The sequence below is a fragment of the Podarcis muralis genome, chromosome 5 (assembly GCF_964188315.1).
Source record: "Podarcis muralis chromosome 5, rPodMur119.hap1.1, whole genome shotgun sequence".
NCBI lineage: Eukaryota > Metazoa > Chordata > Lepidosauria > Squamata > Lacertidae > Podarcis > Podarcis muralis.
This window is the reverse complement of record NC_135659.1, coordinates 68,113,309-68,139,398: the sequence shown is the minus strand read 5'-3', so window position 1 is coordinate 68,139,398 and position 26,090 is coordinate 68,113,309. Positions and strand designations below refer to the sequence as shown.

At 46.0% G+C, this 26,090-nt stretch overlaps 1 protein-coding gene across 1 annotated transcript in view; it reads left to right on the top strand.

Annotated features, from left to right (window-relative positions):
- Nucleotides 1-26,090, top strand: part of TSPAN2 (tetraspanin 2) — a 74,416-nt gene that overhangs the window by 21,304 nt on the left and 27,022 nt on the right. The window contains exon 2 of the mRNA XM_028734610.2: nucleotides 5,278-5,380. Within this exon, the coding sequence (XP_028590443.1) occupies nucleotides 5,278-5,380 (103 nt within the window). The remainder of the gene's footprint in view (nucleotides 1-5,277; nucleotides 5,381-26,090) is intronic.

The following is a 26,090-nucleotide window of genomic DNA, read 5'->3' as shown; positions in this document are numbered from 1 at the left end:
TGCACAGTTAAAAGTAAATGTTCCAGATCTCTCCTGAATATTTATCCCATACATAGGGAGTGGAGAAAGAAGCAGTACAATGTGATCATTTAGCAAAGGGCCATGGGTCAGTGGTAAGAGAGGTTCGAGAGGTCCAGGGGGTGGCAAAATGAGAACGGGCCTGCTCTGCAGTGGCTCCCCAATTGTGGAATGCTCTCCCCAGGGAAGTTCGCCTGGCGCCTTCATTATACACCTTTAGGTGCCAGGTGAAAACATTCCTTTTTAACCAGCCCTTTGGTTGATCCGATTTACATCCTATGCCCTTTTAAAATGTGTTCTTTTGTGGGGGGCAGTTGTTGTTGTTTTTATTAGGTATTTTGTGGTTTTACGTCTTGATTTAATTCTGTGAATCGCCCTGAGACCCCAGGGTATAGGGCGGTATATAAATTCTAATAATAATAATAATAATAATAATAATAATAATAGCAGCATCTGCTTTACATGTGAAAGGTCCTGGGTTCAGTTTACAGCATTTGCCAGTAGGACAGGGGAAAATCCCCTTTCTAAAAGCCTAGGGAGCCACAGCCAGTCAGTGTATACTGTTGCACGCCATCCCAATCTCCGAACGGTGTGAGATTCCAGGGGTTCCAGGTGCCCACCCAAGGTTCAGTTTCCTTGGAATGAGGGACAGTGGAGACTGTGGCATCTTTATGATATACAGTTTATTTACACAGATATACAATAAGATGGAGGGGCTCGCAGCATTAACACCCCAGCAGGTCTTGCTTCTCCCATAGCCACAGCTTTGGATCCCAGCAGAGATCAGACACGGCTCTGCATCTCAGCTGTCCAGCCTGCTTTTTGTCTTTCTTTTTGTCTTTTACTTTTTGTCTCTTGCCTTTTGTCTTTCTAATAGACAGTTGAGGTACAGAGCCACTTCTGTTGTTGCCATACTTTTGGACCAATTCTTTTGGAGCCATTATGGCCCTTGCCTGGCTCTCTACTCTCTGCATGTTTATCTGGTGCGTGAAGGGGCTGTACTGAATGCAAGTATTGCAAGAGTGTGTACCTGCTGTGTCAACAGCACCGTGTGGCCTCACATCTCCGCCCCCCTTAAAAAAAAAAGATATTTCAGTTCATTGTGGCGGGTGTTCAGTACGCTGCCTTGGTATTTCTTATAAATGAAAGGTAGTGCAGACATGCTTTTAATAAATGCAAATAAATAGCTACCTGCCCAACTGCCGGCAACGGAGAGCTGGACTTGTGCTTTGAAAGTGAATAGCAGTTTGATATACTGTCTGTTGGTCTCTCGTAATATGACACGGAGCAATAGTTTTTGATAGTCTGATATTTCAGCTGTGCCTCTAATTGTGCTCAGCCTGTATATTTGCAAAGAAATGCAAATTTTACAAAACACCAATAAGCTTTGGTTAACCTCCTTTCCAGTCCTCTGTTTTACCTTTCTATGTGGTTTCTGGGAAGGAGCAAGAGCTTTCTCCATCTTCCTCAGACTAGGTGGCTGCATTTCCTGTAACTGAAATTTGCTCCGCCCATTCACATACAGTACCTTCCAGTTTTTCACAGATACAGCAGATGCTTATTTGTGCATATAAGGATGATTCTCACACTGAGGACCACTGCCTAAAAGGTGGGCGAGGGGAGCACACAAACACAAACACAAACACGCCTTCTTTTCTGACTCATTTACTCTGCGATTGCTGCTGCTCCTGCTGCTGAAACAGGATGTGTTCATAAACTGACCACAACTGTTTTCTTTTTTTCTTCTTTTTCCTTTTTTAAGCTTCAGAATCATTCCCTCTATTGCTGGTGTTCAGTCTGGAAGTTCCATTGCTCAAAATGGCACCACCCACAGACAAGAGGGAGGTATGGGCAGACCTGGGGGAACTCCACGTTTACCAAGTAGAACAAATATTTAGAGGGGAGATTAAGGGTAGGGGGACCAGACCAATGTGGACTGTGCATGCTCAATGGCTGCAGCACACTGAGTGTGTGGGAGCAGAGAGGAAAATGGGGGCAGGGAGAGTGGAATCGAGTGACTGGAATCCTGGACAGCAGCATTCCACACAATAAAATTTTGCTACAGGTTTCACTTGTGTTTAACCAAATTTTCAGCTTTACTACAGATCAGACTGTTGGGGCATGTGTGTGTTTAATATCTGCAACATGTTCAGCAATATTTACTAACTGTTTAGGTTGTTCAATAGGGAGAGGATTCGAAGGGACGCAGGGCATCCTTAAGAATTTTAGCAAACATGTGGGCAAGCAGTTTAAAAGTGTTCCCAGCATCTCACAAAAAGACAAACTATCATCACAATGAAAATAGTGTTTTTACCAAGGACAGGTCCCAGAAAGTAGTACCTACTGCCCATGGTAACTAGGGACGATTGGAATGTATGAATGCCTGGAAATTGAAGATTCCTTTTCAGCTTTCTAACTATTTTTGGATGGTCTCAGTTTGATTGTATTGACCTGAATCTTTGAGCAAAGAGTCCCCTTCCGCCTGAGCGTTCTTGGAAGGAAAGGGCCTTGCTGAAAGCGGGAGAAGGGATCCGTTGTGACTGATGGAGCTGCATCTCAGTGATGGGTTTTGACAGCCAGCCCCACTTAAAGGGACTGCTTGTGTTTGCCTTGCTAGGCTCCTGTGCGGGCCTTTGTTGTTGGAGTAGTTAAGTGAAAGGCAGCTCACACTCTGAATAAGCCACTCATTCTCCCTGTGAAGTCTGAGGACCTTTTCAGCAGTTTGGCAAAGGCAGAGCTTGTAAGCAGCATATTGACAAGATCTCGTCTGCAGCTTTCCATGGCAAGGGTTCCCTGAAAGATAGCATAACTTGCACCTTTGGGATGTCACTGTCTCTTTTACACTACAGTAGAGCAGTATCTCAGTGTAGAGTTTGAAAGGACCTTAGTGCAGTGTGACAAACACTGGCACATTGTTAGAAAGAATATTAGTGGAGTGTTACAAATAGTAGTGTTTTGAGAGAATTCAGGTTTGCAACCAAGATATTCTGGGTGGCATTCGGAACAAACCAGATGGGTGGTATTCAATGTCACTCTCTTGCAGTTGTTGCATTTTCACAAGCATTGCAGCTTGCCAGATGAAACGATCCTCCCTCTGCCCCTCATGTGCTGTTCCAGGGGTTCTCCTGACCCACCCCATTTTTGTAGGGAATGGGGGGGGTGCACAGGGAGGGGGTAACCCTGTTGCTCAAGCAGAAGTCCTTGTGCAGGGCTTCCACTGATTGGGCTGTTTAGGTTAATCCCACCCATCAAAATTAACAAACATGACTTAGGGTGATTAACTTCAGTGGGTCTACTCTAAGTAAAACTTAGTTGAATACCACCCACTGTTCCAATACACGCAAGTGAACTGGGACTTTATTCAGACTGTTTTGGGGAGTTCAGTAATCTGTAGCATCATAGGGGCATAGTAGAAGTCTTGCCTTGAGGCACAGAAAAGATAAGTCCTCAAAAGCAGAGCTCTGCCCAGCCAGGCCAGCAAGACTACATCTGATTCAGAAGTATGTGGCTCAATCACAACAGTTGTCCTGTTGGGTATTCATTTTTGTAGAGTGGGAGGTCACCTCCATGTTGTGTATCTTTGAGAAGCCTTCGCTGTGGCTCAGAATAGCCTCCAGCCAAAGAGGGTTCCTGTAACTACTCCAGAACTACGCTTCTGCTGAAAAAAGAGGCTGCCAGAGGATGACACCCTTCCCTCACACAAATGAGGTTCAACTCTACTACAGGGCAAATGAGTACAGAGTTGTGAGGCGGGTGTCCCTCAGCTGCAGCTGCAAATCGCACAGCAACACAAAGCTCTGTGTTGTGTGGCCTTGCAAAAGTGTTGGCTATTGTCTCTTTCTCTCTTCCGTGAAGGAAAACAGGGTTGCTTCCTCAGCCTGCACCCTGGCCTCCTCTCCCTTCAGCTTCATTGGAGGAGGCATACTCTCTCTCTCTCTCTCTCTCTCTCTCTCTCTCTCTCTCTCTCTCTCTCTCTCTCTCTCCCTCCCTCTCGACTTTGTGATTGTTTGAGGACTTGAACTTCCCTAGCAAAGAGATTGCCTTCCCTCCACACTGTATGTTTCGTTAGACATTTTCTCCCTCTTAAAGGAGCGATTGGCCAACTGACACCCAAACTCTGGATTGAAGGGAAGCCATCGCCTCCATAGTTAGGGAAACCATCCTGAATTATTCTGGCCTGAAATAAATTATATTATAGGGTTAGTATCTGCCTTTTAGGAAATGTGTTTGTGGGTCTGCCATTCTAGTGATAAATAGAGCAGTTAAGTGTTTGGTAACATCACTTAGTTCAAGATGAGGTGACTTAACTTTTGGTTCCTTGCCCAAGGAAAAAGAGCTTTTCTTGAAAGCAACATGAATGGGATATTTATAAAGCAACGGGCTGATTTAAACATTTTGGAAACAGCTTACAAGCATCATGCAGGGAGACAATCATCTCATGTTCCATGGCCAGAGAAAATGCAACTCCTCACTAAATGGATGTCAAAATATGAGTGCATGTAAAGGAACTGTCAGCTTATTTTCTATGTGTAGCCTAGGGGTGTGTACAAATATATATGCATGCAAATCAGAACTTACCACAATTCTTTCTTTGACATCTCATGCCTGGATTCCTGCTTCTAAGGTGGCACATTTAACAGGTACATTGGCCAACAACACTGATTTATTTGTCTGCCTTGCCCTTCCTGTGCCATGCTTCAGCTGGGTTGTTCAATTTATTTATTTTTAAAGCACTGTGGATACATTTATTGAATTAAATGTACTTTCCCCTGTGTTTTTTTTAAAAAAAACAAAAACAAATCATAGAATCATTTTTACATGTTTGAATGCTGCTTTAGGAATAAGGAGGGAGTGGGCTAGTGATGTCACCAGTTTTTAACCAATCGGTATTGTGCACAGCCATCTTCTGCCATAAACACACACAACTAGTTTCCCCTGAGTTCAGTTAATGAGAAAAGGTAGTATATTAAAGTTTAGATTCTAAATGAAAAAAATCAAACAAACCAGAGAGCGTTTCTGAGGTTATACATCAAAATGTCTGTATTCATCATTGTTAGCACAGGAATGTTAATAGTTTTGGACATAGACAAATGTGTGTAAATGCCAATAGCAATCTTTATACTGTAGTGTAGCATGTGAATTTGGAATAATCTGCTTTGGGAGTTTCCAAGGAGAAATAAGAAGTTGTTTGCAGATTTTCTGTGCTCACCAACCCTTCCTTTAGCTATTAACCTTTTGAATTTCATTTTGCTTTTCCAGCTGGCAGGCTCAGCTGTCGTCGCATTTGGGCTATGGCTGCGGTTTGGAAACGTATTAAGAGATTTAGCGACTGACAAGACCTCTCCAGAATACATTTACATGGGTAAGTTCTGTGTAAATACTGACTGTGTAAAGATAAGTTTTCTGCAACCTTCAGACCAAGAAACTGGGTACCTGAATGGCATATTCTTCCACAACACACTAGTGGCACCCTCTGACATTTCTCTCTGTCTCTTTCTCTCTCTCTCTCTCTCTCTCTCTCTCTCTCTCTTCTTAGTGCACACATTTACAACCTGCTCTCGCTGAGCAGCAGTAGGAACAGAAGAGGGAAAGTCTGGGAAGGTTGGCTCTTTAGGGTTAAGAAACACACATCTGTGCAATGTCAAACACACAGCATAGTAGAAACAACGTTTACGATCACAGGGGTTTTCTATGCTAGCAATCCCTTGCTGGCAGATAAAAAATCCAAATTATATTACTGTAAGTACTACAACTTAGACAGTTTGCAAATGTTTGCCTCAAGCTCCGTGATGTTCATTGTGAAGGGACCCATGGTATTTCTCTTTTTTTTAAATGTATTTTTATTAAATATTTTCTTGATTTCATCTCGCCGCTGCCCCCCTCCCCCCCCCCCCACACACGTGAGGAATAGAGGCTGTAGCCTGAAGTGGAACACCAATGCATGAGGAGAAGGGCTTCTTAACCCTTTCCCTTCACATAATTTTTCAATTGAACCTCCCACCCTGCCCCCCCCAGCTGCTTTTACCCCACAAAATAGAAAATATAGGGGCACTCAATGTGTTTTTTTATATGCCTATAGCTTTCTCTTAGGACAGGGTGCAGAACTTTTCTCTGCAAGGGCCACACTTCCTTTCAGCAATTTGTCAGGGGCCACGCATCAGCGCTAGGTGGACCTGAAGCCAGTGGTAGGCAGAACCAGAGCTAAAGGTAGGCAGCCACCCACCTTCACCACTCACTTCCTGCCATCTCCTTTTCTCTCCCATGCCCGCCTGCCTGCCTGCCTAGCGGCCTGCTGAGGAACTGAGAGAGATCTCTCCCTTGCTAGAGATCCAGGCTCATTTCTGACAGGGGTTTTTTCACTTCTTCACTTTCCATTCCTCCTTACTTTGTCAGATTTCCCCTCCCATTTTCCCCACATGAAATTAGGCTGTGTAAAATTAGGTCCTCAGTTTCTTACCACATTTTAGGATTAACCAAAGGTCAGACCTGGGAGGAAGAAACTGTTATCTTTCTCCTCACCCCATTTGTAGCAGATGGGTGACTATGGGCTTATTCCCCACTTCTGTTCAACCTTCCACTTTCCCCCAGGAAAACCTGTGCTTTAGTGCTGAACCGGAACAATGGGCAATCAGGTTTTCTGGGGATTGCTGTTTGTTCCAGTTTAGCACCCAAGAGCTGGTTTTCTAGGGGGAAGAGGCAGCACAAAGGCAAAACCTCTCGGACCCATGCCTAGAAAGCGGGGGACAAGCAGAAAACCACTTGGGCCTCTGCTTTCTAGGATAAGCAGAAGTGTGGGGCGATTCCTAAGTTGAGCTCTGTTTGACTGAGCTGAGTCTGAGATAGGCGGACCTGTTGGGGTTTTTTAAACTTTTAAACAGTTGGTTAATTTTTCTATTAAAAAAAACCCCACAAATAACTTTAAGGAAAAGAATGTCCCTGCTGTGTTCAAGCCAATAAAAGATGGGCAGCTTTTTGAACAGAGCAGGAGGGGAAAGACAAGCTAGTAAACTGCCATTCAGTTTGCTAATTAGCATATCCACCCAATGGGTTGCCAAGGCAAGGGGAATCCATGCAGAGACCCCGTGTCTTACATCGTGGATTTGAATGTGAAGTGATCCACATGAACAACATCCAGCACAGTCACAATACGTGGGCTGTGCCAAAAAGGCATTTGAATCCAGTTATTTTAGGGTTTTTTCCATTTGATCTGGATCTTGTGACAAAATTTTATTGTTCACGCTTGTTTCATCCTTATCCAGTCCCACATGTGTAGGAAGGAAGGAAAGCACAAGCTTGCTTGCCTGGCTGGCTGTGTTAACTGTCAGGGCAAGAGAAATACTGGCAAAGCTGAACTTGTGACAAGGCTGAAGTATCACAGAGCCTCTGTTATTCCTCCCGAGGGCCGGCATCTCTCCAGAGAGCTTTAAGTGTATCTCACAGAGTGAGGAGCTGGCCCAGAGCCCGGTGTTTCAAGCACAAAGAACCATCAGACCTGAAGAAGTACACAAGCCAGAATGTAGAGTGATTGGCACCCATTTTGTATCCCCTTGGGGATACAATTGTTCAGCAAGGTTTTAGTCAAAGGGGGAAATAAGAACTGGATTCATTAGAAAATCTTTCTTCATGGAACTCTTAATTCATCCAAGAATCAAAATACCTTCCAAGCTGGACTGTTAATGCAGTCAACAGGAGAGGCCCTGCTTGTGGTTCCATTGGTGGTGGCGGTGAGGTTTGTTGCACACGACAGGGCATTCTTGGTGTTGGCACCTTACCTGTGGAACTTCCGGGTGAAATCAGGTTGTCCCCACTCCAGCTCAACAACACAATTTGAAAACTTGCATGACTGGTGTTGTGACAGTATTATCTGCTGCTATTGTTATTGATGAGTATTTATTTGGTGTTTGATGCATTGTTTTATGTCGTTAGCCACCCTGTGCTCTTGTTTTGGGAGGAAGGATGTGAAATAAAAATGAGAATCTGAGAAATGCACAAATTAATGTAGGGCTCCTCACCAGGTAGGGGGGAGGCGGGGCACATTGATGCACGGGGCACATTGATACACCAACAATATTTCAATATCGGGAAATGTTATTCGTGTTGCGACATCACTAAAACGTGTCTATACATGTGTGAGTACAACAGTTGCGACCGCGCCACCCACCAGTTAGCCGTTGGCGTTGGACGAGAGTAGGTGTGTTTTTAGCACGGCTAGCTAAAAAATTATGTGAAATGTAAAAGTGTTCCAACACTGATTTACATTGTTTAGTTAAGATTAAAAAATACCAAAGGTAAGTTATTCCACTCAGTAATCGGGATTACACGTGATTTTTAAATAAGTTCAGTGGTTTTATTAATAATTGTTAGTTTTTTTGAAAATGTCCATTGGGGCACTTTGATACACTAAGACACGGGGCACATTGATACATATAAAAGTGCCCCGCTAGTGTACAATAGTGCCCCAATATACAAGTTTGCATGAAATCTCTAAACTCATTAAATTTGAAAAGAAACAAACTGTTGTTTACTACATGGCCAAAGTCATGTCTAAATATAATATGACTGAATATCAAGTGTCATATCTCAGGGGGAAACCAGGATCTTGTATTTTTGTCTTCCCCATTGTAGAAGATAAGGCAAGTGTTGATTTCAAGGATGTTGTTTTGCCGTTGCGTGCTGAGGTCCCCCAAAACACCCCTTTCCCAATAACTCACACTTCACACATAATTTTTGTTTAAGGTTTTTGGCATAATTTTGGCCACAACTTTATTATCATACATAAATTGTGAGTGGTTGCTTAGGCATTGGTTAAGACTATCTGTCCCCCCGCCTTGGGGACAGAACTGACTTCCGGATTCCAGCGGAAGCCAGTGTGGAGGAACAAGTTCCGGGATAACTGGAGCTGCGACACAGACCCTCAGCTTCTCCCCACATGCTCCTAGGGGTCTTACGCGGCCCAAACCCGATTCCAGGGGTTTGGACGAAAGGATGGTAAGCCCCTGAATTCCTTTAACGGAATTCCCGTGCAGCAGCATCACCTGAGGGGCAGGCACAGCCAATCCATACCCCTCCACCAACCAATTTAAACCAATGCCTAACCGTCAACCTTACAAGTTGTGACGATTTGCTACGCGGTAGGCAAAAACCAAATGGCACACACTAATCAGCCAAATGGCAAAATTCCTACCGGGCCCCCGCATCAATGCGAACGACCCCATGACAGGCAATAGCAAGGTCAAAGCGAAGCCCAAACAAGGGAGGGCGGGCGGGTGATCCGATGCCCACAGCAAAAGAGAAAGCAACTCTCTGTGGGCCTTGCTTAAGTATCCTCTGATCTCCACCCCCAAATTGGCAACATGCAATTTGCCCCAGCAACACCAACCAATTCATGGACAGATTCCCTCCCAAGATTCTGCCCGGCAACTAAAGGGTGCTTTGTCCGGCCCCAGCCGCAACACGTGCTCTCCCTCAGTGAGAACACGCTTTGCGTGCTGAGGTCCCCCAAAACACCCCTTTCCCAATAACTCACACTTCACACATAATTTTTGTTTAAGGTTTTTGGCATAATTTTGGCCACAACTTTATTATCATACATAAATTGTGAGTGGTTGCTTAGGCATTGGTTAAGACTATCTGTCCCCCCGCCTTGGGGACAGAACTGACTTCCGGATTCCAGCGGAAGCCAGTGTGGAGGAACAAGTTCCGGGATAACTGGAGCTGCGACACAGACCCTCAGCTTCTCCCCACATGCTCCTAGGGGTCTTACGCGGCCCAAACCCGATTCCAGGGGTTTGGACGAAAGGATGGTAAGCCCCTGAATTCCTTTAACGGAATTCCCGTGCAGCAGCATCACCTGAGGGGCAGGCACAGCCAATCCATACCCCTCCACCAACCAATTTAAACCAATGCCTAACCGCCACCCGAGCCCTTACGCTCGCCGCCAACCACTCACACACTTAAACACTCCCTCAACTTAGCCACCACTGACCTCAACCATACATCATTCCCAACTGAGGTAAGATGAACCCCATCCAACCTGTAGCAATCAGTGGCTTTAACGTTGATATCTGGGTGGGGAATCACAAGCCCACCCATATCAGACACCAGCTTGCTCACAGCTGAATTTATACGCTTTCGCACCCTTTCGGTGGCCACAGGGCAGGGACTACCCCTCCAGATGCAACGCTGAAGCAACTGGGACCAAATAATTTTAGTAGCAGGCACCAAGGCCGCTAAGTCCCTCAAATCCTGCAAAATAATAGCACGTAAAACATAACATGAAGAGGAAACCATATCATTTTCCCCGAGCTGCACCACAATCACTGTTGGGGGGCCCTCCAGCAGAACCCGCCTCTGCATGAGCGGTAAAAATTCTTTCCACAGCATCCCCCTTCTGGCGATCCAGGACACTTGCACGTGCTGAGGAAAGCCAAGGCCAGCTCCCAATTCGGATTGCCGAGCTCTGCAAGCAGCCCAGTGCACAATACTGTGCCCCACTATCCAGACCCGGATGGTGGGTAGACCTAGGGTAAAACAACATATGTGAGTACATGACGCCGACATTATTTCCGCACATAACCCCTGTATGCGCCCGACTTCCAACGACCCAGGTCTTTTATCCTTTTCGCCGACAAGCCCCAATGGGCAGCTGTCGTTGCCGCCCCAATCCTGAAGGAATGCGGAGCAAATTCAGATGCTGCATGGCCACAGGCGGCCACGACCTTTCTCAAAACACCGGCGAACTGATGGCGCGCCAGCGGCCGCCCATCTTCATGAATGAACAAGGGCCCCCCTCCAGGAGGCCGCAAAGCCATATATTTCTGGAGATCCTTAACTGGGCAAGGGCCCCCCGTCCCAGTTGCTGGGAGCCGAATAACTGCACCCCTACCCAGCTGATCAGTCTTGGAACTCCTGACATGGACCTGCAGTTCCGACTGAGACAGGCTCACGTCCTGTAGCAACAAGCCTCTAGAACCTCCATCCTGTTTAGGTTCAAATACCACCTCCCCAACTCTTAGGGCCCCAAAAAAGGCTAGCGAATAGGCTGCGGAAAACAACCGAGCCTCAAACCTGGACCAACAGATGCCCTTCAATTTACCTCGCATCTCGGTCAACAAACTAAACGTTATAGGCCTCCTTGTGGCTGGCCTGGAAGGGCGAAGACGCCCCCAACCTTCCAAAGCCTTGCGCACCACAAACTTTCCGCAAGGATCATTATTAAAATAAACCTTGCTGAAGAAGGAAATTGCGGCTGCGTGCAGCCTCATGGTCCTGGGCGCCCGCCGCATCTGAAACAAATGTGCCAAATATTGGAGCACTTGTGCGGAGGAATGTGGTGTGCGCATTTCCCCTACCACTGACCGCCCAGTAAAGTACAAAAAATCGGTCCAAGCCTTATTATAGGACCGCAGTGTGGATGGGGCAACAGATGCAGCTACTCCCTGTAAAACTAAGTGCTGCCAAGGTTCCAGAGATGATCCGGGAAAAATTCCGGACGGTCTCGAGCCACTGGCGCCAGGGACCTGAATCGCTCCATCTGAAAACGGGACAGAGCATCGGCAATCTCGTTAGATACTCCAGGTACAAAACGAGCTGAAAATACAATATTAAAACGCAAGCAATGCAAAACAAAACCCCTCAGCAGTGCTGATACCCTAAGTGATCGTGAAGACTGCTTGGCAAGCACGTTCACCACCGCCAGGTTGTCTGTCCAAAAACATACGCGCCGGTCCCCGAAATGCTCGACCCACAAATGGACAGCCACTACAATGGGAAAAAACTCGAGAAACGTTAGGTCTCGAGTTACAGCTCCCCCACGCCAGGCCAAAGGCCAACGCTCAGCACACCACCTGCCATCCCAATACAAACCGAAGCCCAATGACCCAGCCGCATCAGAGTGCACCTGAAAATCATTACGCAGATTCAAGGTGTCCTGCCAAAGTGACACCCCGTTGAATTCCTCCAGGAATTCCAACCAAATACAAAGATCAGCACGCACTTGGGCTGACAGGCGCACTCTATGCCTCGGGGACCTCAAACCAGACATCAGTCTGGCCAAACGTGAACAGAAAGGTCGCCCCGGAGCGACCACCCTGCAAGCAAAATTTAGGTGGCCCAGCAACGACTGCAGTTGTCGCAGGGTAACCTTTTTCAAGGGAATGAGGTCAGAAATGATGCTTCTAAGCGTGAGGATCTTATCTGCCGGCAAACTGGAAGTTTGCGCCACCGTATCCAACAGAATACCCAGGTAAGTCAGCTGCGTAGAAGGACCTTCAGTCTTCTCCGCGGCTAACGGAACGCCCAGTTCCTCAGTTAAGGCCCTAAAGGCCTCCAGCAACAGCACACAGTCACCCGTATCACTGGCTGAGGCCAATAAATAATCATCGAGATAATGAGTGACTCCGCCCAAACCAGTTCTTTTCCGCAGGGCCCAGTCCAGAAAGGAACTAAAACATTCAAAGGCAGCACAGGCTACGGAGCAGCCCATGGGCATGGCCTTGTCAAAGTAAAATTCCCCATCAAACTGAAACCCCAACAGCCAGAAGTCATCCGGATGAATAGGCAGCAGCCGAAATGCTGACTCAATGTCGCATTTGGCTAGCAGGGCACCCTGCCCAAACTTCCTTATCATCTTGATCGCTTGATCAAGCGATGCATACTTCACAGAACAAAGCTCCGGGGGGATAACATCATTTACTGATGTGCCTCTAGGGTGAGAAAGGTTATGAATCAGGCGAAATTCCCCCGGAGCTTTTTTAGGAACTATGCCTAAGGGTGAAATATGAAGATTGGGGAAGGGGGGCTCGGCAAAAGGGCCGGCCATACGTCGCAAAGCCAATTCTTTCCCAATTTTCCTACGCGCAACCTCAGGCATTTCTCTCACAGACTTCTGGTTTGAAGGGTTCCTAGCTACAGGAGTTGACGCCACTGGGATTCGAAAACCCAGAGAAAAACCATCACGCAAATAAGACGCTGCCTCCTGAAGAGGGTATAACTGTAACCATGACAACAACGGCTGTAGCTTAACCGGGGTATAAGCTAAAGAGGACAGAACACTATTTTCCTGCCCCGGAGACTGTAGCTTGAGGTGCGGCCTTTGGGGGCTGCTGAGAGCCCCCCCCTTTCCGAAAGGGCCGTCGAACCCCTACACAAGAAGACGCAGGGTGGTTCCCTGAACACTTCTCACAACTATGAGAATACCTGCAGAACTGGCGTTGACAGGTACCCTTGTTAAAATCCCAACAAAAGAACCTACGACCCGTCTTAGCTGGCACTGCCTTAGGCTTCTGCACTTCGGGGACCTTATTATCAATGCGTGGTGCCACATAAGTAGTCCAGACATCTAAATCCTTACGATCCCAGCGGGCAGTGGGAATCTTAGCGGCCCTGCGTCTGAAATTCTCATCATAGGAAATCGCAGCGGACGCTCCAGCCATCGTAAACGCTGAACGCACTATGGACAAATAAACCCATAGGTGCATGGATCTCCGCGGGTAAGCCGCTGCCACCACTCCAGCGAACACCTGGAAACTATCCAACCATCGCTCGAAGGTCCTTTCCGCTTTCTGCACAACCACCCGCCTCTTCGTGGCTGACACACCCTTATCCTGTGCGTCCTGGCTCTCCTGAGGGGGTGCTAAACTAAATATATCAATGTAACGGCCATTCAAAATCCTGGATCGGAGTTTTGTAGGCAAGTGGGCCCCGGGAATAATGTCCCTAGCCGAATTAGTGGATACTTTCACATCAGGCATCAGGACCCCATCCCGACAGTCCTGAACCGCCCCATACTTTGCCCTGTGGGAGTTTGCCCTCCGCTCCCAAGCCCACTTCGGGAGGCCCGAGGTCTCCGCAAAGCCCCAGTACAGCTTAAGCGAAGATTCCTCATCACTACTGGAGGTTTGCGACGAAGTACCTGTGGAAGACGACGAAGTGTCCCTCCGTCTCCTCTTGGCACGCCTCCTAGACTTCCTCTTTCGGCGACGTAACCCGCCGGAAGAAGACTTCGGAGGTGGAGGAAGGCTGTCCTCCACAGAAGAATCAGATCCATCGCCTTGCAGCACCCCATCACCTGTCCGGACGTCACCTGGAACTGACTGGAAAGAGACAACTTGTGAGCGACCAGCATCCGACCTTACTACAGTCGCAGACTGCACCACTGAACCCCGAGCCGCCCGTAACCTTGCAGACGCCCTACGCCCTTTTGAGTGCCTGGCGCCCCCCCGCACCCTTGGCGCAGCAGCCCGGGACACCGGCAGAACAGGTGACTGGGTCAATTGGGTATTAGCTAAATCCCCCTCGGCCGACAAGTTCCCCCCCTCATCTTCACTAGATGATGACGTGGGAGAAGAAGCACCAACAGGGGGAGCTAGACTCGCAGAGGAAGACAATGGAGTTGAACAGCGTCGAATTAGGCCGTCCATCTCGGCCTCCACGCGTGCCAATGCGACCGGGTCGCTAGCCAAACCAGTGACCATGGATTGGAGACGTCTCATCGGTTGACTTGGTTCAGGTGAACGAAGAGCCTGAGACGGGCCTTTTATGGGCCGCTTTGAAGAAGACGCGGGTCCAGGCCTCTTTGCCGCTTGCCTCTTAGGAGCCATACCTGCTACCAAATAAAGACAATCAATAGTATTAATTGCAAGCAACAAAACTGGTTACTTCCCCAACAATAAGAAGCTAAAACCGTTAATTGCTTCAAAATCCGGGGGGGGGGGGGGGTGCACTTATGCCGCTCGCCAGCAGGTGGCGCCCACTACAGAGAAGGCTAAGTATATCGGCTGCACTTGCAATATACAGCCACTAGAGGCCAGCACCCTCTGAAAAAACAGCCAGTCAAAATGGCGCTCCCGCCAAAATCGCTTGGAAGCTCCCAAACCCTTTCGCCAGGCCTACCACCCCCAAAAAGGCCTGACTTGGGCCAAAACAGCCCGCGAAAAGGCCCCAAAACTAAACCGGCGGCCGCGCTAAGCGCCGGTGGCCGATGCCACGCCGCCCGCGCCGCTCACCAGGCCAGGGATGGCCTGGCTAAGGCCGCGCCGCGCGCCCGCAGAGCGCCGGCTGCCCAGCCCGCTATGGGGCGGAGGGGGAGCGCAGCGGCCGCGGCGCTCAAAACGGCCGCCCCGGGGACAAGGCCGACACCCCGGCCGCCCCGCAACCGTCGGGGGAAGGGGGAAAGCAGCGGCGCAAACCCCTCCCTCCCGGGCCTAAAAGGCTCAAGTTGCGAGCGGAAAAGGGGCAAGTTGGCGGCACGAAAGGCGCCCGCACGGCGCCCCCCTCCCCTACCCAGGCCGCCCCACAAGCAGGGCGTGCCGAGCCGCAGGGGAAGGCCGCCGCCGGGGGAGCGAAAACGGGGCCCCGGACTCGCCCGCGGCACCGTCAAGCGAACCACCAGGTAAGAAGAAGGAAAGGAGAGGGAGGGAAGGGCCTCTGTCCGCCCGAAGGAAATTAAATAAAGAAAATCCCCCACCCCCCTCCCAGGGCCAACCGGCGCCCAGGAGTAAGGCCAAGGATGCCCACAACAGCGGGCAGGGCGAGCGCCCCTCTTTGAAAAAATGCCTCGGCCGCGGATCAGGCCGCAAGGCTCGGGCCTGGCGCCCCCCCCCCCCCCGGCCCTCAGGGTCCGAGGCCCCGGGAAGAAGGCAGGGACTAAAAACCAGAAAGGAGAGAGAACTAGAAATTAAGGAGAATTTTAGAAAATTACAAGAAATGAAGCCAATAAAGTAAAAAGGGAGAAAAGGAGAATTAGGCTTATACAACCAGTCCTTCGCTGTGTTCGATCCGATGCCCACAGCAAAAGAGAAAGCAACTCTCTGTGGGCCTTGCTTAAGTATCCTCTGATCTCCACCCCCAAATTGGCAACATGCAATTTGCCCCAGCAACACCAACCAATTCATGGACAGATTCCCTCCCAAGATTCTGCCCGGCAACTAAAGGGTGCTTTGTCCGGCCCCAGCCGCAACACGTGCTCTCCCTCAGTGAGAACACGCTTTGCCAAAACCAAATTTCCCAAAGGGCACATCTTGAACATCATCTCTTTATACTTTTTCTATTGACTTAAGTGGATATAATGTGCAATAGAAGCTAAACGTTAAGTAATTATCTTATTTTTTATAAGCGTTTTGTTAAAATTACTATTTTTTGACTACCTAATGTGAGTTCTTATACTTTTTCAGTTTTTGCAGGGTTTTTTTTAATGGATAGGTGTTTGAGGAAAGATTAATATAAGTTTTGATGTTTTGTTAAGAAAACCTGCCATGAAGTCTACGATATGTGTGAAACACTGTTAGTTTTGATACGTAATTTAGATTTTAAGTAACAAATTGTAAGACTGATTATGATCTCTCACAATAAAAAATGACTTTTCATTAAATTTTTGCAAATAACTACCATTCTCATACAATTTACGCTTTGTATCAAAGTGCCCCGTCCAATGTATCAAAGTGCCCCGTAGGTGGGGCAGAATGATACAAAAACCCCTTCTTTTTTTTACTGAAGTCATTATATTCTCATTATCTTCTAACTTTATTGGTTCTTTTGATTGCTATTATAATATTGATTAGTTATGCCATGCATCAAGCCATTTTTTATTTTTTTATTATTTGGCTCATTTTTTTGTTACATGAAATATGAGATTAAATTTTTCTGTATCAATCTGCCCCACTTTCCCCTATATAAACGAGTTTAAGGCTTTAATCACATGCCCACCTACCTAGGAGTAGGCCCCACTGAACTCCTTGTTACTTCCTTTTGAGCAGACATCTTTAGGGTTATGCTGTTAGCCTGCATTTCTGTTGATATTTTGGTCCCACACCCTTATGTGTCTGTTAGTACATGGGTAGGCAAACTAATCTGGCCCCATTGCTTTCTAAATCCGGCCTGTGGACGGTCCGGGAATCAGCATGTTTTCACATGAGTAGAATGTGTGCTTTTATTTAAAATGCATCTCTGGGTTATTTGTGGGGCATAGGAATTCGTTCATTCCCCCCCCCCCAAAAAAAAAATAGTCCGGCCCCCCACAAGGTCTGAGGGACAGTAGACCGGCCCCCTGCTGAAAAAGTTTGCTGACCCCTGTGTTAGTACATCCCAAATCTGACCTTGATGTGTAAGCGGGAAGGTGGGGAGCTGTATTTCAAGTAACATTTGCTATGGGAAATTGAGGCAGACCATGTTCATTTGAACTAACCTTCAGATAATCCTAGAAGTTCTTATATTTGTCCTATGTCCCGTGGATCTGTTAATGTATACAATTGGATCATTTCCTAGCTTTGCAGCTTGACAATACAGAGAAGCGTGTTGCAGTTTGAATAAAATTCCCTCCAGTTTCACAGGAGCTTGGCAGTAGCATTCAGTGTGGTACAGTGAATCAGTATTTATGGTATGGTCAGATCTGGTTCAGCTCCTGCTGAAATTTTTGCTCAAAAATTATGGTGTACTAGAGGACAAGCAAAACAAGATTCATTTTCAATTATATGGCTATATATATATCAATGATTATAACAATTTTCAAATGCCTCCTGTGAAAAATGCTATTTGGAATTCTTAAAAACTTTTTAACTTTAACTGACAATGACATAAGACCTTGAGAACAATATCCTGATATTTATAAATAAAACATTTTTTAATGTTACTAGCCCCCAACACCAATAATAATATATTTCCAGGGATTGTGAACAACACAACCCAAATTCGTATTTTGTATATGTGTATGTTTCATCTTCATTTCCATTCAGTATCTTTTCTTTGATAATTCATTGTTGTGTGTTATCAAAATATATGCTGTTGCTTAAATAAATAGATATCAAAAGAAAAATTAGTAGGAAAAGATATCCAAGATTGGGGAAGTAACCAACTTACTATTTTAAGTTTTATCCAATTGGAGGCCTTTAGGTCACAATGTTATCAAGTCGAATGCCCATGTTTCTCAGTTACTATTCCTTATTAAACTACTTTTTTTCATGTCTCTCAGTCAGAGACTCTGGAGGTAGCTGAGGACATATTAAAACAATAAAGTGATAAAAATTTAAAACCGGATAAAAGCCCCCCTAAATAATAAAACAGATTTTTATTGCAGCAGTGGCAGTGAAAATCAGCAATAAAATCATATTCCATTAAATGTTAGAGAGGTTTTCAGCTGCCTCCCAAAAGCAGTGAGGGCGGGCGCCTGACAAATTGAAATGGGTAGGGCGTTCCCCAAGGGAGCGTTGCCAGTTCAATTTTGATAAGATTTCTCAGCAGGAAGAGGGAAAGAAAAAAAATTATACAATCTAAAGAGAAACCAGAGTACGGAAAGAGATATAATCTTTTCTGTTACTTTTGATAGAATACCCATTCATGAAGGGTATAGATAGGTCAGAGAAGTTAGAAAAAAGAAAGACATTTTCCCCTCCAGCAGGGGGGCCAACTTGAATAAAATATTGGTGGGCAGGTAAGTCCCCACCGATATGCACACCATTTGAATGGCAATGCCCATTAACATGGGGGGAGGCCCCCTCAAGTATTGGAGGGACAAAAGGGACCTCGGCCCTTTCGAGTTGGCTCCTCTGCCCCCCTCCCCTCGACTCATTTTTTGTTAGTCATGTTGTATTATTTATGTGTGTGCAATTTTGCAACAAGAAAATAAAGATATATTAAAAAACAAAGAATGACGTTTTGATTTATAGAGTGCCCAACTGCCTTTGTAAAGGACTCAGTAGGTAAACAAGCAGTCATGTCTCCCAGAGGGGAAATGGTACTTCTCAAATGGGTCTGATATATTTAGTCAGGCACAGAGACAGCAGTAGTATGTCTTATGTGGTAGAGTATCTGCTCCTGGTCAGATGCTCACACAGTAGAAGTTTCTCCCAGTAACAATCACGCAGAAGCAGAGAAAGGTTGCAGAAGATAAGACTCAGTAAAACAGTTCTGGAAGTAGATATATACAGCTTGTAGGCTTTTGCAGCTACAGATTTATACAGAAGTACAAAGTATCTCCATCACTCTAAAGACAGTGGTACCTTGGTTTGCATACGTCTTGGTTTGCATATGTTTTGGATTACAAACACGTCAAACCCAGAAGTGTGTCCTGGTTTGCAACCTTTTTTTGGATTACAACCCCCCCCCCTTTTTTTTTTATTACGAACAAAAAATTTTGGGAGGCCCCATTCACGAAACTGCGCCTTGGGTTACAACCTGTTTTGGTACCAAAACCAAGGTACCACTGTGAGTTCAGCTATTCAATATATAATGCTTGACAAGTAACAATGACTAACAGTCAGATTAACCAGACTGACACCACTGAGCTAACATTCATTAACCACAGATATAGTGAGGGCACTAGGCCGTCACCATAGCAACTGGGTTTGCTGAACTTGCACCTCCAATGAGCTCATCCATGGGATGATTTACGCACATGGAGGAAATTGACCCCTTCTCATTTCCAGGGGTCTCATTTCCAGCACTTTCCAGGTTTGACTCCCATACTCTCTAGGCAGGACTGGGAAACATTCTCTGAAATGCTGGAGAGTTGCTTCCAGTCAGTGTAGACTCATTGCTTTGACTCAGTATGAGACAGCTTCCTATGAACCTATGTTGTTAGATCCCTATTTAATTGTGCTGTGGAAAATAATAAAAATTGGTTTGTAGGATGCTCTTCAATAGCACACCAACTGGTGGACATTTGGCAAAAAGCATCATTGCACATGTGAGCAACCTTGGGAACTTTTCTCTGTCAAAAACAATTATGTAAAATTACCCTTGCAATTCCACAGTACAACTATGTCATTCGATGATGATGTTCCTAGATGCCCAGATAAGTGTGGCTGGCACAAGGCCTTAAAGTAGATTAGATTAGTTTACAATTTAGATTAAAACTTTTGTTCTGGTTATTGATCCTGATCGCTGTTTCTAGAGTTGTCATGTTAACAGTACGGCACCAAGGACAGCTCCGTAACCCATGGATGGATGAAACCCATGGGAAGGCCATCTACACTGGTGTTACCCCTGTAACTTTGAACTGTTGTTGACATGCTGTACTGTCGAGGATGTTCCAGTAGCCTTGGGCACATTATGTAGGAAAGACAAAGGCTGTAAAAGTGGTTCACTGGATAGAAGTGCAAGCGGAGTGAAAAATCAGATGGGGGGGCATCACACTTTCCTGGTAAGAGTTTCTTCTCGTGTTCTAACCCTTTGCGTTGTGGCATTCAGAGCCATTCTCCTGGTTTAGGATTCAGCAGTACCTTTCACGAAGGCATGCTCCTCTGGAAGAGCTCTGTGTGGTGTTCTCAGGTCCATTAAAGCTGGCAGCTGCAGTTTTCCAGCATGAGAGGGTTTTGTGGTTTTGTGTTTGTTCTCTTCGCCGGGGCAGCTGCTCAGGAGCCTGGCGGAAGAGAGGGATTCAGATAATCAATGTGACAGGGAGATGTAAATCTGTTCAGTTACATTAAATATCCCTCTTCCTCGCTTGTTTACGTTGGCAACCGTACAGATCTTCTTTGGCTTTGGACAGCTAGGCGCCTCCAATGAGATCGGTCCAAAGGCAGTGCTCCATTGCCTTCTTTGGGCATCCATCATCTGTGGGTGGGTGCTGGGCAACAGAAGAGACACTTGCTTCCAAAGTGCAAGTACCTTCTCTTTCCATTAAGAATACAGCAGAATGCTTTTGTGGGAGATTCTCTTTGCAATGGCGCTGGCTTCCCTGAAACAAACCCAAGAAACAAAGCTCTAATCTGGGACTCAACCTCATGTGAGGTGTAGATTCTGGTTGTGGCCACCTTTTTGGATGAAAAGGAGCTGAAGTTGGAAGCACCTTTGCTGTCCGCAACGTGACTTTCAGTTCTTCCCCTTAGATTCAGGGATGGGGAACCTGCAGCCATCGAGGATTCCACCTCCCATCAGCCCCAGCCAGGAAGGCCAATAGTCAGGGATGATGGAAGTTGTAGTCCAGCAGTGTCTGGAGGGGCCACGAGTTTTCCACCCCTGCTTTAATCCAAAAGGGCAGACATTCTCCAGCAAGAAAATGAGTCCTGTGTTTCCATGTTGAACCATGACGTTGCCTGGAATCAATATGCTTAAAACCTAAGCAGAAGTTTGTAAATTACGGTACGTGGTTAGTCAAGTCTCCTCCAGTTTTACCTAGAGAACCAGGGCTTGTAGCAGAATCTAGAGCAACATTAATTTCAACTGTACAACTATTCAAGAAGGACACTGACAAACAGTTCAAGAAGGACACTGACAAACGAACGTGTCCAGAGGAGGGCAACCAAAATAGTCAAAGGCCTGGAAACGATGCCTTATGAGGAACGGCTAAGGGAGCTGGGCATGTTTAGCCTGGAGAAGAGGAGGTTAAGGGGTGATATGATAGCCATGTTCAAATATATAAAAGGATGTCATATAGAGGAGGGAGAAAGGTTGTTTTCTGCTGCTCCAGAGAAGCGGACACGGAGCAATGGATCCAAACTACAAGAAAGAAGATTCCACCTAAACATTAGGAAGAACTTCCTGACAGTAAGAGCTGTTCGACAGTGGAATTTGCTGCCAAGGAGTGTGGTGGAGTCTCCTTCTTTGGAGGTCTTTAAGCAGAGGCTTGACAACCATATGTCAGGAGTGCTCTGATGGTGTTTCCTGCTTGGCAGGGGGTTGGACTCGATGGCCCTTGTGGTCTCTTCCAACTCTATGATTCTATGATACTATTTTCTCATTGTACACAGGAATTGATGTGTACTGAATTTGCTAACAGCGCCTATTTTATCAGGAACAATACAGCCTGATTTGCTCAGAAACTGGCTCTCACATGCTGACTGAATACTGAATGTTGAGATGTGCTATAAATGTGCATTGCAAAACTTTTGCGGGAAACACACATTTTACAGCCAGTATGGAAAAGGCTTGCCCGCTGTTACTATAGTAAAAAGCTTTCGTTCGTTTAATATAAGCAGGTTTAGCTATTTTCCTTGAAGGGCATGTTGGGCAGCCCCCGTAAACTGGAGACTGAAAGGTTGGGTTATCCCAGGGAAGGGGAGTGCTGCAAGAATCAGGCACGTGGGGTTTAAAATGTGAAGTTAGTTGCTGCTGCCGCTCAGATTGGCCTATCCAGTATTCACATGGCCATTTGGAACTCCTGGCTGGATATCCCTCCTTCCTGTCTACAGCTTGTTTATGGAGGGATTTTCCTGGATCTGCAGTATTTTTGACTTTATAATCATTGGTAATTACAGTCCTGTACTTTCCACTGAGCTGGCTTGCGCCTGTTGTGCAGAATCCCGACTCTACCCACAAGCAGGCCTCCCCTGCCCTCTTGGAAGGATCCCTCCCCTGGCCTCCCTCTCAAAGCCAGGTCACTGCTCATCTTTTCCATCCACTGACTCCGTCCCCTCAGCAACAGGCAGGCAGCTGTGCTAACAGCTCCAGCGTGTGCTGTGGCGCAAGGTGCAGGCCCCAGCCAGGTGGGCTGAAATTCCACATTGCTTTTGTGCTAAATATACAGCGCAGGAGTCAGGCTGGCAGGAAACGCATCTAAGCAGCACCATAGAAACCAAACTATTTGATCCCTGCAGAATCTAGACACCTGCCATCTGGGTATGAGACAAGATGTCAGCAAATATAAACAAAGAGCCAGTGGTAAGGAGGGCAAGTAGCCAAAGGCTGAACTGGTTATATATAGCCGTGGCTCTGGTGTCCGCATGCCTGTCTGCAGAAGTGCCAGCGCCTTTGCCATCTTTCATAACTTTCATGGCTGATCTAAACAGGGGCATACAAAGAGTTGCTACCCATTCACAATTCTTGTAGGCTGTTCATGTTTCAGTAACTACGGAGACTCTCTTGATACTTTTGAAGACTTAAAGAGTTATGCCGCAATCCTATATACAGTGGTACCTCGGGTTAAGTACTTAATTTGTTCTGGAGGTCCGTTCTTAACCTGAAACTGTTCTTAACCTGAAGCACCACTTTAGCTAATGGGGCCTCCTGCTGCCACCGTGCCACCGCTGTGCGATTTCTGTTCTCACCCTGAAGCAAAGTTCTTAACCTGAGGTACTATTTCTGGGTTAGCGGAGTCTGTAACCTGAAGCGTCTGTAACCTGAAGCGTATGTAACCCGAGGTACCACTGTACACTTATCTGCAAACAAGTCCAATTGAGCCTGCAGGATAGCTCCATTAGTAGAGCGCAAGACTCTGAATCTCCTGGTCATGGGTTCAAAACCCGCTTTGGGCAAAAAGATTCCTGCATTGCAGTGGGTTGAGCCACATGGCCCCTTCCAACTGAACAGTTCTATGGTTCTATTCTTCTAAATATGATTGACTTCTGCATGAACGTGCACAGGATTGCACTGTGATCATGGTATAAGATTTTTAATTTTTTTTGTGGCCCACTGGTCAGCTGTATCATTTGGCAGGCCTGCACACACACATGCAGGTACAGACTGGTAGGGTGTGTAGAGAAGTCAAGCTGCCAGAAAATCAAGAAGCAGCCGTAGATCTTTCATGTTTCTGTGCACAGCCAAAATGTGTGCAAATGTAACAATAGCCACCCATTCGCTGCCATAGGAACTTTATTTAACATATTTGGAAAGAAACTCCCAATCCTGATGAAGTCCAGATTTAATAATATCAAACCTGCTGATAAACCCCCATAATTAAACAATGCCACCTGATGTCATAGCTATGCTGGTGTACAATGAATAGCTGGACTACCCATAAATTGCAAGGTTAAAAGGTGACAGCTCTAGGTTTACAGTGGAAGCTATTTGAGAAGAACAAGGGGGTTCTTATTCTCCTCATATAAGTGCTTGAATAGGTTATTTGGGTTATCTTGCTGCAACTCCATGCTTAGAAATGTTCTGCCCACTAGCATTCAGCAGAAGCCTGTTCTGCATGCCCCTGGTCATCCTCTGTCCCTTATCCTATTATATATAGATGTGCCGTGTTGTTGTTGTTGTTTAGTCATTTAGTCGTGTCCGACTCTTTGTGACCCCATGGACCAGAGCATGCCAGGCACTCCGGTCTTCCACTGCTTCCCGCAGTTTGGACAAACTCATGCTGGTAGCTTCAAGAACACTGTCCAACCATCTCGTCCTCTGTCGTCCCCTTCTCCTTGTGCCCTCCATCTTTCCCAGCATCAGGGTCTTTTCCAGGGAGTCTTCTCTTCTCATGAGGTGGCCAAAGTATTGGAGCCTCAGCTTCAGGGTCTGTCCTTCCAATGAGCACTCAGAGCTGATTTCCTTAAGAATGGATAGGTTTGATCTTCTTGCAGTCCATGGGACTCTCAAGAGTCTCCTCCAGCACCATAATTCAAAAGCATCAATTCTTCAGCGATCAGCCTTCTTTATGGTCCAGCTCTCACTTCCATACATCACTACTGGGAAAACCATAGTTTTAACTATACGGACCTTTGTTGGCAAGGTGATGTCTCTACTTTTTAAGATGCTGTCTAGGTTTGTCATTGCTTTTCTCCCAAGAAGCAGGCGTCTTTTAATTTCGTGGCTGCTGTCACCATCCGTAGGGTGTGCTTAATTGCCGAAATGAGAGAGGTGCCTGGAAGTCATGCCCATTTCTGTAGATTTTCTGCAGGTTAGAGAGAAGTAGCTGTGATTTATTTAGTGGTGAAGAAGGGAAGGGAAGATACTCTGCGCATACCCAGAAGCACCTCCTGTCTTATTATTGTTGCATGTGTTTCAGGGTCAAGCACTGGTATGTGAGTTCAGGTGTCTGCCTGTTACCTCATTGGTGCGTATAACTGATTTCCAATCTGTTCGGGAAATAGAGTAGCCCTGACGGTTACCTTTAACACACAAGAAGCAGGGCATGAAAAAGTGCTTAAAGGCAAAGGACAACTTGTGCAAGAAATAGCTTATATAGATGGGAAATCAGCAGAGAAGGGGCATTAGGTAATACAAAGTTGGGTAATGGGATAAACAGTGTCAAATCAGCTCCTAGCATTAATCAAACAAGGGCTGGATTTGAAGATGCTTTTGTTTCAATGTGATTTTCAGCATGCACACAACAATTCTCCTTATCCAAGTGGCAGCCTGCACCTCCCCCGCTGCTAAATTAGGATTTTCCCAGTCTCTGAATAATATGAAGAGGAAAGAAAACCCAATATTAAATTGCATATTGGACACATTTGTGTGGCCAGATTTTTTCACATATGTTGTAACATTTCGCTGGGTGCCATTTATCATCATGCCCCTACTTCCATTTTGCATGTTTATGGTATTTATTTATTTATTTATTTATTTATTTATCTATCTATTTGACTCTTTTATGCAGAACTGCTCTTTTATAAAACAGCTGCATTAAAAATTAAAATAAAATTTGCCCTTGCAGGTACATGAGGTGGGGAAGGAAAATGGGAGGAAAGGAAGCAGCAGCCTTTCATGTGAGTGACTCCAAATCCTTGCCTGGCTTAGAGCAACACAAACATACTTCAATTATTATGTCTGACCGCTCTTTTGTGCAAATAATGAAAAACTTGTAATAAAAAATATATAAAAGGTGCCTACACGCAGTAAATTGACCTCAGGTTTCCTGGCTTGGAGTGGCACACACATGTTTAAAAAATACTTTTGACCGCTCTTTTGTGCAAAACTGGTCGATTGAAATCTTGTATTTCAAAAATAAAAGAATTTTTCTGTGCCTGCAATGGAACTCAAGTTTCCAGGACTTGTGGTGGGCAAAAAAGCACTAATTGAAGGAAGGGGTACCAAATACATCCCATCAAGCCCTGCTCACTTGTGTAGCCAGGAAACATTGAGATAGATTTTTGGAGGTCCTGTTTAGAGGAAGGCACACATATAGAAATCATGATCTACGTACACATTAACACCCTAGTTAATGTGCAGATTTCCAATGGATGCCAGATTCCACCTCTGGTTCTCTTTCTACCTCTTTTTGCTTAACTTTTTTTCTCTCTCTCTCTCTCCAGTATATCATACGAGACATCTGGCAATATCCTCTCTTTCATAAATATCCTTTCTCAGTACATGAGACTTGTGGTATAATAATAATAATAGTAATAATAATAATAATAAATGTCTGCTCAGAAGTAAGCTAAGCCCCAATGAGTTTAGTAGGACATAACCCCAAGTGGTGTGTTTTGTTA